Raw genomic sequence first — 13,310 nt, 5'->3', positions numbered from 1 at the left:
GGCTTAAGAGAGTTTATCTTTCTCTTAGGAAAAGCAAAAGCATTTAGGTCCAGTGTTGCCAGGCGACAGGAGTGACAGGATGGCCTTAAGACATTTAGTTTTTACCCTGTGTGCACCTCTGTCTGTGACAGGTGAATAGGCAGGCCTGCAACTCTTTGCTATCCTAATCTCCTTGCCTCAGACTCATGCCAGAAACCCGGATCAAGTAAGTGATCTTGAGAATTGACCCATAGGAGGCATTCCCATCACTGAAACTTTAATGAGAAATGCCAGTCTTACCATTTGCAAATTCTAAGTGCCTATCACACACAGGCGTAAGTGGGGATGGATGCATTGAACTGGGCGGAAAATGAGAAGTCACTGTGGACATAAACAGCATGCTAATATATCCTGACAGTGTGGTCCCAAGACGATTTTCTCCGTTTGACTGAGCGTCACTCACGGTACCCAGCCAGCCGAAACGTATCTCCATCCCTCTTAAGGCAAAGCCCTGTGGCAGGAAGAGAACTGGGTTGAGACTCGCTGCGTGCACAGCTGCATCCAGCCTCTGCCACTTTGTGCCCTCATGTGGCTCTCAGTGCCAGAGCTGGCTGTCCTGCCGCTTGGGCTGGCAGGAGCAGACCAGTTGAGAGTCTATAAAGAGAGGTGTGTTGGGACCAGCAAGGGGGAGTTGCTGGGGGAGGCCAACTGTTCTTTGTTTTGCACACCTTGCAATTTTGCCTCTGGGCTCCTGATGAGACCTCTTCTGTTTACTCTGGAGATGGTGAACAGGCCTGCTACAGGAAATGATTTACTTTGATCTTGTTGGTGTGTTTGCATCTACATTTTTGAGAGTCTGTGTGCCTCTGTGTGTGTTATGTTGGTGTATGTGTGTGTGTGTTTATGTTATTGGGTTGTGTGTGTGTTATGTTGGGTTGTGTGTGTGTGTTACGTGGGGTTGTGTGTGTTATATTGGATTGTGTGTGTGTTATGTGGGGTTGTGTGTGATATGTTGGGTTGTTTGTGTGTTATGTGGGGTTGTGTGTGATATGTTGGGTTGTGTGTGTGTTATGTTGGGTTGTGTGTGTGTGTTACGTGGGGTTGTGTGTGTTATATTGGATTGTGTGTGTTATGTGGGGTTGTGTGTGATATGTTGGGTTGTGTGTGTGTTATGTTGGGTTGTGTGTGTGTTATGTTGGGTTGTATGTGTGTGTGTTATGTTGGGTTGTGTGTGTGTTATGTTGGGTTGTGTGTGTGTTATGTTGGATTGTGTGAGTGTTATGTTGGGTTGTGTGTGTGTTATGTGGGGTTGTGTGTGTGTTATATGGGGTTGTGTGTGTTATGTTGGGTTGTGTGAGTGTTATGTGGGGTTGTGTGTGTGTTATGTTGGGGTGTGTGTGTGTCATGTTGGGTTGTGTGTGTTATGTTGGATTGTGTGTGTTATGTGGGGTTGTGTGTGTTATGTTGGTGTGTATGTGTCATGTTGGGTTGTATGTGTGTTATGTTGGGTTGTGTGTGTTATGTTGGGTTGTGTGTGTCATGTTGGGTTGTATGTGTGTTATGTTGGGTTGTGTGTGTTATGTTGGATTGTGCGTGTGTTATGTGGGGTTGTGTGTGTGGTATTTTTAGTTCCTCCCATTTTCTCATAAAGTAGCAATGATGACCTCCTCCAGGCTCTCCTCCTTTCTGGGTCTTGGGGGTGTGGCTGTATTTTCCTGCCTATCTTACCAAGGGACACTCTGGCTGCTTTAGGGTCCCCTTTCCCACAGTTCTTACAAACCTATTCCAAGTCCCCTGGTGTATGTGTGGGGACATGTCAGTGTGTCCCCTTTTAATCGGTTGTCTGAAGGCTCTGGCCAAATGCAGAATGGATCTTGACAGCAGCGTGGTGTTGCCACCCTGACGTGCTGGCATGTCTGGAAGGGTCCAGGAGTCTTGGCTCCTATGAGGTTCCCTGCAGACTGGAACAAATTGCCATAGGTTTGGTGGTTAAAATAAAAAGACTTTTTTTCTTTACTATTCTAGAGTTCAAAAGTCTAACGTGGACTGGCAGGGCTGCTTCTTTCTGGAGGCTCCAGGGAGAATTCATACTCTGGATGTTTCTAGCCTCTAGAAACGGCCCACATTTGGGGCTGGGGGTGGGGAAAGAAACTGCCCACATTCTTTTTTTTTTAACCTTTTTTAAAAAAAAATTTTATGTGCATTGGTGTTTTGCCTACATGTATGTCTGTGTGGGGGTGTCGAATTCCCTGGAACTGAGTCACAGACAGTTGTGAGCTGCCATGTGGGTGCTGGGAATTGAACCTGGGTCCTCTAGAAGAGGAGCCAGTGAGTGCTCTTAACTACTGAGCCATCTCTCCGGCCCTCACACACACCCCTCACCCCCGTGTTCCCTGAAGTGTGGCCTTGCGTCACTCTGACCCTGGAGGATGGCTCCCCACACCTGTGATGATATTGGGCCCGACTGGATGATCCAGGCTCAGTTCCCACGTCAAGGTTCTTAGCATGTCTCAGAGTTGTATCTGTGGGCAGGAATGCAGACGTTCTAAACTAGGGTATGTGTGCTATCTCTCTCCTTTGGCCAGCAGACTACAGAAACAATAGACCAATTGCAATGTCCCCAGGAGTCTCATATTGGGAGAAGAAAGCTGAAGCCTGGAGATCATCACAGGAGAGCTTGTCTGGAAGGAGATTTCATATAGTTCTGACCATTTCCAGACCTTTCAGAGGATGTTGGCTAAGACAAAGATGGGCAGGGCCACACCCAGACCGCTTAATTATGCATACCTCTGGCTCCCCATTTGAATCTAAGCTTTGTGTTAAGACCCCCAAGATGCACCTCTTCATTTGTTCCTCTTTCTAATGTGGCCACATTGAATAAATCTCCATTTTCTGCTTTTCATCACTGTCTAATTGGCCTGTAGAGGACGCGTGGTGAAATCCAGTTTGTGAAGGCTTCCGGGACTCAGGCTCTGAACTAACAGCCTTAGTAACATTCTCAAGATTCTGGGGATTGGGACAAGAACATTTTTGTGGGGGGAGGGGCTCACTTTAACCTTGAACATGAGTAGATGTGGTGGGACCCAAGCCAGCTTGGTCACTAATTGATTCTATGATTCTAGAAAGGTTTTCCAGGCCCTCCTTGAAGATCCCCACTGCCACAACCCTCCACCCCCACCCCACCCCTGACTTCCCCACCTCCCCACCCCTCTACTCTCTCTACCCCTGCCTGCCCTGGGGAGGAGGCCTGGTCATCCCAGTGAGAAGCAGGCTGGAGGCAGGCTCAAGGCCTAGTGTCTTCACACTTAGGTGTCAGCAGCTGGCAGCTGTGCCATTGAGCCACGTTGCCATGGGAAGGGGGGAGTCTGGGGATGCATGGACGGACAGATGGACGGATGACATTGCGGTGATGAAGAAGCAAAGGCACTTGGAAGTAGGACCACAGGGTTTTAATCAAGCACAGCAAGATGGCCGCAAGGCAGAACAGGTAATGCTTGGAGAAGAGAAAGAAGACCATCTCCTTGGCAACGTAGATGATGTGGATGAAGATGAAACAGTACAGGAACATGGCGAACTGGTTCTGGGGGAGCAGGAGGTCCTGGAGGCCTCCTGAGAACTGTGGGGAAAGAAGACGGCGTGGGTGGGTAGGTGGGAACACCAGATCTGATTCAGTCCTGCCCTGGCCCTGAAGGTGACCTCAAGGAGGTCACTGAGTTGTAATAGCCCCCTCCCAAAATCACGAGGAAGAAGGAGAAGAAAAATGAAAAAAAAATCCTAGTGAGTGTTGTAGACTATCATTTTAAGGTGTGTTACTTTTGTTTATATTGCATTTGTTTAGCTCTGTGAAGCTGTGTTATTGTGCCTGTCTGAAACGCCTGATGGTCTGATAAAGAACCGAACGGCCAATAGCAAAGCAGGAGAAAGGATAGGCCAGGCTGGCAGGTAGAAAGAATATATAGAAGAAGAAATCTGGGAGGAGAGAAGTAGCCAGAGAAGGAGGAGGGCTCCAGGGGCCAGCCACCCAGCTACACAGACAGCCACGGAGTAAGAGTGAAAGTAAGATATACAGAAGTAAGAAAAGGAAAAGCCCGGATGCAAAAGATAGACAGGATAATTTAAAGTTAAGAAAAGCTGGCTAGAAATAAGCCAAGCTAAGGTGGGGCATTTATAATTAAGAACGAGCCTCCATTTGTGATTTATTTGGGAGCTGAGTGGTGAACCCCTAAAATAGCAAAAACAAGTGAGGTCACCATCACATAGAGGGATCTCGTTCATTGTGTATCTTGAGATAGCCTTCTCTCTCCTGACCCTGAGCACTAGGCCAATTCTGTCCTTTCTCTCTCTGTCCCATCTTGCCCATGTGAGCAAGTTCTCTAGGACCCCAAGGTTCCCAGATCTAGACTCTGGTTCTTAGAAGTATTCTTTGGATATTGTCTCCCGATAGACTAGATGTCTGCACAGTGATGCTCAAGGTGCATCCCTTGAGCTCAAGTGAGTGTCTCAGACTCCCTGTGTCTCGGCATATGTCCGGTGGTTAGTGTGTGGTCCTCCACCCCAGGGTTTGCTCTTTCCTGGGGCAGGTGGTTACAGTTATAGGCTCCCTGACCCTGCAGGGAATTGGGTTTTTGGATGGGTCTGACTATGAGCTGCTCTTTTCTGAAGTTGATAACTAGGCTTAGACTGACCCTGTTCTAGCTGTCATCAGCGTGTGAGGCAAAACATTTTGGTCTGAGCTAAAGAATTTTCCATGGTTTCTGCTCCACAATATTTTTTAAGATGTCATATTTTAACAGCTAAGTGGCAAAGACGGAGATGCCCTAAACTAGTGAGAAATATTAGTTTAGATATATTCAGTATAGTTCAATTTATCTATCCATTCATTCATCCTGCCTTTGGTTTTCTCTTTCCTTCCAACCACTTAGAAAAAGAGAACTATGGAAGGCTCTGTCGTCAAGCCAAGCTCCCTCAAGCCCCTGCCCCCCCCTTTTTTTTTTTTAGTAAATGCACCAGAAGTAAAACATTTCTGTAAAGGATTCCCACGGGCCCAGAACAGCTACAGAAAAGGCATCTGTATCAAGACATAAAACTAAAGGGATCGGAAATGATTCCAGCTACGTTGCCTCCTAGGTGAACAGTAAAGAAGGCAGGAGACCAGAGGAAGAAAGTCCACGCTTTCTAGACAGGGCAGCGCGCTGTCCTCTGGGGTTCTATGCCACGACTTCCGCCACACTCTGCAACCTGCATGCTGTTAGCCTGAAGTGAGGGGAGGAAGGAAGCTATGGTGTGTGTGTGTGTGTGTGTGTGTGTGTGTGTGTGTGTGTGTGTGTGTGTGTGTGATATGAGTTTATATATATATATATATATATAATCACATATATATAATATGCCAGTACAGTGACCTCTGTCTTGTTCATATTCTCTGTACATGAACACACACATATGTACATATACATATATACAAACATATACCATGCCCTTTAGACTTTTCAAAACACTACCCATGGTCTATCTTTTAAGAAGCAGAGGACTTGGGGGCTGGAGAGATGGCTCAGAGGTTAAGAGCACTGGTTGTTCTTCCAGAGGTCCTGAGTTCGATTCCCAGCACCCACATGGTGGTTCACAACCATCTGTAGTGAGATCTGATGTCCTCTTCTAGATAAATAAATAATCTTTTTTTTTAAAAGCAGAGGAATTTATAATAGGGACTTTTATATCATCCAGCAAGGAGAAACATTTTTCAAATTAAAAAGAGAGAAATAAATGTGGTTAGAAGACAGTGACCTACAAGACTGTGATCGCTTATTTCCCCAGTCACCTTGACAGGGCCTAGAATCCCCTAGAGCTGTGCCTTTAGACATTCCTGTGAGGTTATCTAGGTTAGGTTAACAGAGATGGGACTTCCCACCTAACTGTGGGTGGGCTGCATCCTGTGGGTTGGAGTCCTGGACTGAGTCAAAAGGTTATCAGAGCTCCAGTCCTGACAGAAGCAGTGGGATCAGCCTCCTCGGGCTCCTCCCTTGAGCTGTGAGCCAACAACTGACCCTCCCTTCCTTCTGTGTTTGTCGGGGGATCTGCCACAGCAGTCAGACAAGAAATAGTACAAATAGCATGTCTGATTTAAATAGTTTCTGGCTCAACTTTGCAAGAGTTTCCATCCTTGGACACTGAAAAAAAAAATCTAAGAACATACGAGAATCGGAAAATATCATGGAATGTGTGGGAATTCTAGAGAAAAGCAAATGTTTTCTAGATATTAGGAGAGGAAAATGTATTCCAGATGTCCCATTCAATAAGCTTGGCTTGGCTCAGTAATGTCATTTAATGTATAATTAAGCATGTAGCTTGTGAGCAAGAAAAAATAATTAGGAAGCCAGCATGTGTTCACTGAGAACAAGTCATGTAAAATAAACCCATTTTGATCTCTAAAGAATTGACCAGTCAATTGGACAAATGATTCAGGTAACGTAATGCCTGATTCCGGGAAGCCTTTTGACACTGGGCTCAGGGCAAGCTGCAGAAATGTGAGCTGGGGAAAATGTAACAGCACCGTGTTGATTGATGGAACCCCGGTAACCTGTAGCGGGGTCTGGGATTTACTTTGGGTCAGATCCTTCTCAACAATTATAGCAACAGCTCAGCTAAGGACAAACTTCTCAGAACCCTGGATGACTCAGAGCTGGGAAGCATAGCTAATACATCACCTCCCAATAAAACGGAGAAGTGATGAATGTAAGTTGCTGTGTGCGGGTCAAGAAGTGAATTACATGAGTTCATAAAAATGGTAATAGCTAACAATTACTGAGCACTTACCTAATGTGCTGGTTCATTGCAAAGCGGCTTGCATGCATTCTCTCTCTTCTTTACAAAGACCCCAGGAGATAGGTTTGACTTTGGTGATGAGCAAATTACGGCCCCAGGGGGATTAGGAGTGTGTTCAAGGTTAAGCGGTCTACAAAAGTGGTGGAGCCAGGGTTCCCCCCTTCCCCTGGAACCTATGGCTTTAGAGAGCAGGAGGCACCACTTTTAAGGGGTGACATCTTTCGTCATGAAGTGCTTATAATGGTCTGGTCACAGTGATAAGGACCTCACATGGCATTTCATCTCAACTTTTCTTTTGAAACAGGGTCTCATATAGCCCAGGCTAGCCTCAAACTTACTATGTCACCTTGAGTGGATCATTCTGCCTCCATCTCCTGAGTCCTGGAATCCTGGAGACCCCACCTAGGGTTTATTTGGTGCTGGAGACCGAACCCAGGGCTTCAGGTATGCTTGTCAAGCACTCTACCAGCTGAGCTAGATCCCCGTCCCGCAGATGAGCGTTTTTGTCCCCATTTAGTATGGTAGGGCTTGAGTTCACATTTCTCATAAAAACAACGTTGCGCTAGTTGGTTATAAGGCAGTGTGTTCAACAGAGAAAAACTCAGCCCTGAAAGGGAGGCCATGGTTCTGTTGACATCCAGTGGTCAGATGACAGGGACCGCTGGGTCTACTAACTAGCTAGCACATCTTAAGAGAAACAAACAGAGTGGAAAATCTGTTGTGGGGTGAGTATTGAAGACTCAGACTATCAAAAGGGGTGCTGGGCGGTGGTGGTGCACGCCTTTAATCCCAGCACTCAGGAGGCAGAGGCAGGCGGATCTCTGTGAGTTTGAGGCCAGCCTGGTCTAAAGAGTGAGATCCAAGAGAGACATCAAAACTACACAGAAAAGCTCTGTCTTGAAAAACCAAAAAAAAGGGGAGGGGGCTGCTGGGTAGAGGATGTGGTTTCAGGGTACCACCTCCTCTCAACTCTCTTTGGAGACTTGAATCTCATTGAACATGGAAATACAGTCAACCACACGGGCCAGTGGTCCCAGACCACCTTGCAAACTGACTGAAGGCACCAGGGGCTAGAGGCAGCTAGCGACATGGATGCTCATCACCTCTCAGCCAGACCTGGGACTGGCAGGTGAAATGCAAAGCCAGGCAGGTACAGCGAACTCTGTCTTGCCAGGGTCCCACAAGGATGGCCCTCAGCCCTTCTTAGCACGACTCCACTACCTGCCGAGGCAAGGCCTGCTGCTGCTGCTGCTGCAGCTGCTCCATCACCTCCTCATGCTGCCGCTGCCGCTCATTCTCCTGGTGCAGATACTTGAGGCGGGTCAGCTCAAACTCCATGCGCACCTTCTCCAGCTCCATCGCATTGTGGTGTTCTGTCTCCAGGGTTGGGGGCAGCTCCGAGGGTTCTGCTCCAGGCCCGTCGCCAGCCTGACCCTTGGTGGTAGGGCCAGACTTTGGGGACAGTGACTTAGGGGGCCCTGGGCAATCTCTGTCCTCACAGATTCCATTCTCTTCCAGGGTGGGCTGTTCTAGCTTTGGGGGTTCTGCATTCTGGGGTGAGGAAGAAGAGGTGGGATGATGGTGGAGTTAGTGTGGGGATCCCTACAACCACTCCCTCAGGACCAAGCCTCAGTAGCCTGGGGCATGTTGCAAAGAGTATCCAGGCCAGGCGGTGGTGGTGCACATCTTTAATCCCAGCACTCAGGAGGCAGAAGTAGGAAGATCTCTGTGAGTTTGAGGCCAGCCTGGTCTACATAGTGAGTTCCAGGACAGCCAGGGCTGTTAGACAAAGAAACCTTGTCTAGAAAAAAATAAGAAAAAAAAAAGCCCAAAAGCAAAGAGTGTGCAGATGGGGTTCCCGTTAGAAATACACTTAGAGATTCCAGAACAGGAGAAAGCAAACCGCTGTGAAGGTGTGGTGCCCAAAAGTTGTAAGGGAGGCATCATTGGTAAGTGAGGTAGGCATCCGCTTAGGTAACGGTTCTTATCACCGGGGAGGTCACTTTCCCATTCCCCACATTTTACCTGTGAGACAACAGGTCTTCCAGGGACCCCAGAGTGAGGAAGAAGCCTATAGGGTCTGTGTTGAGAACCAGTCAACATGTGTATATGCATGTGTGTGTGTGTGTGTGTGTGTGTGTGTGTGTGTGTGTGTGTGTGTGTGTGTCCTATTCACAGAGAGATGAAAGGTCCTCCCTCAGATGAAGAGAGACAGTTTTGTGTAACATTACAATCCCATGAAGGGTGGCTGGGTCCTGGTGGCAGCTGGGTACCTGTTGTGGGTACCCGTTATAGGGATGGGACATAGTCTTGCTCTTCTTGGTGGCGTCTGAATCTCATAGCACATACCCTTGGATGCTGGAGCTTAGAGTGCTCCCCCCGCCCCCAGCGGAATGGCTAGGGCAATCAGGAGAGGAATCCTCTTACCAAAGGAGCCTTTGACTTCCCCTCAGGTGTATTTTCACCAGGTGCCACCTTGGAGAGGGTGGGGCAACTTTCTCCTGCCCCTCGGGCTTCCATCGCCTCTCTGTCCTCCGTCGCCATCCAGATAACCACAGCGCTGCCGACTAGGGCCAGAGGACATATTTTGAGACTATAACATTTGGCTCTACTAGGTTCTGGCCACCATCATAATCCCCTATCCTCATAATAGCCACATTCTACCAGTTGCTAGGGCACTTTTGGTGAGAGGCTGTGACACCTTGGAGGAGTCATTGGTAAGAACTGCAAGTTAGGGGCAGCAAGACAGTCCAGCTAGAAGAGTTCCCTGCTGGCAAGCCCAATAACCTGACTTTGATCCCTGAGACCCATATGGTTAAAAAAAAAGAGAGAGAACTGACGCCCCATGTGTATGCTGTGGCATATGTGTACATCATATAACCCCAAATGAATATATGTAATAAAAAATTAAAAAAATAAAACTCAGCGAAGATTGAGCCTTTCTCACCCCTCAGGGCTGCTTTGAAAAACTGGAATGCCACTTATTGGTGCCAGAAGCCTACCGTATGAGATCCAATCCCTTAGGTTTGCCTTTTCAATACAGATTATATTGGGATGCTCGGTTTCCTCCTCCCCCAATCCTAGGCTGAATGCTCCCCAGTACCTTAGACTGTGACTTTATTTGGAGATGAGATCTTCATAGAAATTACTGCCTTGAGATGATGTCATTGCAATGGATCCTAGTGCAGTGTGACTAATGTCTTCAGAAGATAAGTACACCGATAAGTACTTCCATCTACCGAGGGAAGATGATCTGGGCACACAGCAAGAGAGAAGCCTTGTGTTGGGCTCCCCCAGAGGAACAGAACCAATAGGCGACAGAGGAAAAGAAACTTGAGAATTGACTCACGAAATTGTAGAGGTCGAAAAGTTTGTAGTCTCCCGTCTGCAAACTGAAAACAGGACCAAAGGGCTGGTCCTGCTAACTGTCACTGCTAGTCTGAGTCCAGAGACCTGAGAACGATGATGCAGGCCCTAGTCCAAGGGCAGAAGACCCAGGAATCCACTGATGTAGTCAGCCCCATTCAACTGCCCGTTTTGTTTTATTGAAGACCTCGGTGGATTAGATGAGGCTCACTCACACTGGGGGTGGGTAGTCTGCTTTTCTTACTCCATTTCCTTAAAGGTTAGTGTCTTCTGAAAACACCTGCAAGGACATGCCAGTAAACAATGCCTAACGAGATACTAGGCATCCCAGGGCCTGGTCAAGTTGACGCATAAAATGAACAATTATTGGCTTGGATCAGAGCCTTGTGTCCAGCATTTTGGGAAAAACCAAGCCTGCTGAGGCTTAGACTCCAATGTCTAGCTTTCAGAACACTGAGAGTATAAGGGTCAGCTGACTGAGGCGCCCAGTCCATTAGACCCTGTTGCAGAATCACCAGGAAATGAATACAGCTTGAACTAGAATACGTCCCGACGAGGGGAATGGATAGTGGAGGAGGGGGTGAGGACTCTGGAGGGCTGGGAAACACATCTTTTTCATCTTCGGTTTTATAAACACTTTAACGAAACACTTTCATTAGGTGGAGTCAGGGTCACATTACAGAAGGAGGAAGTGCTACATTTGAACTCCAGCTTCGTTCTGTGTGACAGCGGGTAATCATGGGTATCTGGTGTTCAGTGGCTTTGTTTATGAATGGGGAAATAAATGTGACAGCGCCTCCTTGCTACAGTACAGCAGTAATAGGAAAATGGGATGGTGTATTCCATAAGGGACTGAGCAGGTGATTGCCACCGTGATTATTGTGATAATAATAATAATAAGTGATTTTTCTACAGTGAAATAAGAGAAGTAAAATTGACCTTTTTGGAACTGGAGAGGTGGCTCAGTGGTTAAGGTTGCTTCCTGCTTATGCAGAGGACCTGAATTTTCTTCCCGGCATTCATATCAGGCAGCTCACAAGTGCGTGTAACTCCAGCTCCAGAGGATCTGATGCCCCCTTCCTACCTCCACAGGCACCAGCCCACCCACAGACACATGGGTGTGTAAATTAAAATCTTTAAAGATTTACCTTTTTGTGTATGCATATGTGAATAGTATGATATGTGTTCACATGCGTGTGGATGCATGTGTGTGTAGCAGCCTGAGTTGACAGTGGGTATCTTCCTGGATCACTCTTACATTCTGATGCAGGGTCTCTAACTGAACCAGGGGTTTGCAGTTTTGCCAAGTTTGGCTAGCTAGATTGCTTCTGCCATGCATGCTGGGATTACAGACTGGCTGCTGCTACCCATCTTTTACATGGGTGCTAGAGATCCTTTCAGGCAAACTCTTTATCCAAAGATCCATCTCCCCAAGATTTCCCCTTTGTCCTTACAGTTTAATTGAGCCATTGCTTTCCCTGACATGGGGAGCTACTTCAGAGCTACAGTGTGGGGTGCTTATTCTACTGTATAGGAGTAGGATTGCCAGATACATACAGGGTGCTCAGAGGAATTGAATTTTAGGTAAATAATTTTAGCATAAATATGCTCTAGGAATGGCACAGGCTCCTTTCATTCTAAAACCATCCATTAGCCGGGCGGTGGTGGCGCATGCATTTAATCCCAGCACTCGGGAGGCAGAGGCAGGCGGATCTCTGTGAGTTCGAGGCCAGTCTGGTGTACGGAGTGAGATCCAGGACAGGCTCCAAAGCTACACAGAGAAAACAAAAAACAAACAAGCAGATAAACAAAAAACAAATAAAACCATCCATTGTTTATCAGAAATTCAAATTTAACTGGGCAGCCTGTATTCTTATGTGCTAACTCTAGACCTCTTAGGTAGAAAAGCCCTAACCAAAGAAACATTATATGACCAAATAATCTTTAGAAACCACCACAGAAATGTACAGGAGGTGTTAATGGTAGTTACCAGCCATATATGAAATAACTATAAAATCTCAATGGCAAACAATACAGACATCTAGAGGCTGCCTGGCTTAGGCATCTGAGGGCTCGGCTCAGTTTATCATATATGCATCTCCATCATCATCATCATCATCATCATCATCATCATCATCTTGTGATCAGTGGGCTAGGCTGGGAAAACTCTTCATGGCAAGGAAAGGAACACACAGGGCTTTTAGAATGGGCGCATCATCACTTCCTTCTCACACGACTGCCTCAAGCCAGGTTCAAGAGCGGGAGATGGATTGTTAGTTAGCGGAACTTTGAGGAAGGGGCAGGCTGTGAGCCTGGAGTATCGCGGGGCAGGCCGTGAGCCTGGAGCCCGGCAAGTATCTCGAAGGAGTCAGAGGGGAGTCATGGTGTGACCGGAAAAGCTGGGGGAGGCTTGGTAGAAGAGGAGACATGTCAGGTGGAATCTGAATAAGACGAAAGGATGGGCGTGGGCAAAATCCCACTGAGTAATCATCCATTTTCACCCCTGCCCTCCTGTTCTTACCGTAGAAGGTGGATATTCGTGGAACTGCATTAAATCATTAAGCGAAACAGAACCTGAGACCTTTATTTCCCCTCTGTCAAAATCTGTTGGTCACAGCCTATCCTGTATGGGCTGCCCCAACATTGGAGAGATGGGTCTCACAAGCTGTGGGTTGTTTTTGTGTTCTTGCTTTTTTACGCTCATGGTACTGTGGAAAGAGCCCCTGATCTCAGAGGAAGCGGGGCTCTCAGTAAAGTCCCACGAGAAAGGAGTCAACACCACATGGGGTTCAGCAGCAAGGGTTGGGGTGACCTGGCCTCATAGGGATAGTTATGGGTTCGAAGCAGTTCTGAGACACAGGACCCAGGGCTGGTGTTCTTTGGTCGGAGACCCTTGCTTGTGTTTCACTGTCTCTATGATCTTGGCTGATTTTGGGGTCTCTGCTACCGTGCGGTTTGTTTACCCTGATCTTGCCTCATTTAAAAAAAAAATTGCTTCAAAGCTTTAGGATGTGCGGGTATCCGCTCCTTCCTGATTTCGGCTTATTCATGACATCAACTGCTAGTGGTCCTTCAGGGTCCTGACCATGTGGCCACTCTCTCTGCCTTCTTGTTGGTCCTAAGTCTCTTCTGATTTGCCTAGTAAG

The 13,310-nt window shown here is 47.3% G+C and overlaps 1 protein-coding gene across 1 annotated transcript; it reads right to left on the bottom strand.

Moving 5' to 3' along the window:
- Positions 1–3,262: 3,262 nt before the first annotated feature.
- On the bottom strand, positions 3,263–12,155 carry Tmem247 (transmembrane protein 247). The gene is made up of 4 exons (XM_052747345.1): positions 9,902–12,155; positions 9,226–9,365; positions 8,017–8,349; positions 3,263–3,595 (listed from the first exon to the last, which is right to left on the bottom strand). Exons 2-4 carry the CDS (start codon positions 9,340–9,342, stop codon positions 3,263–3,265), a joined length of 783 nt encoding a protein of 260 aa, XP_052603305.1. The 5' UTR covers positions 9,343–9,365; positions 9,902–12,155.
- Positions 12,156–13,310: the final 1,155 nt, after the last annotated feature.

This window comes from Peromyscus californicus, unplaced genomic scaffold, assembly GCF_007827085.1.
Source record: "Peromyscus californicus insignis strain IS unplaced genomic scaffold, ASM782708v3 Scaffold_1__1_contigs__length_55948999, whole genome shotgun sequence".
Taxonomy (NCBI): Eukaryota; Metazoa; Chordata; class Mammalia; order Rodentia; family Cricetidae; genus Peromyscus; species Peromyscus californicus.
Note: the sequence above shows the minus strand (reverse complement) of the source record. Positions and strands in the feature narration are given on the sequence as shown.

Bases quoted from the DNA above. Each gene is read 5' to 3' on its own strand.
- Tmem247 (XM_052747345.1), bottom strand. From the start codon at position 9,342: ATGGCGACGGAGGACAGAGAGGCGATGGAAGCCCGAGGGGCAGGAGAA. The intron at 8,350-9,225 runs GTAAGAGGATTC...TCCTCACCCCAG, and splicing joins GGAAGTCAAAGGCTCCTTTG to AATGCAGAACCCCCAAAGCT. The intron at 3,596-8,016 runs GTGGAGTCGTGC...CTTTCCCCACAG, and splicing joins AGGCCTTGCCTCGGCAGGTA to TTCTCAGGAGGCCTCCAGGA.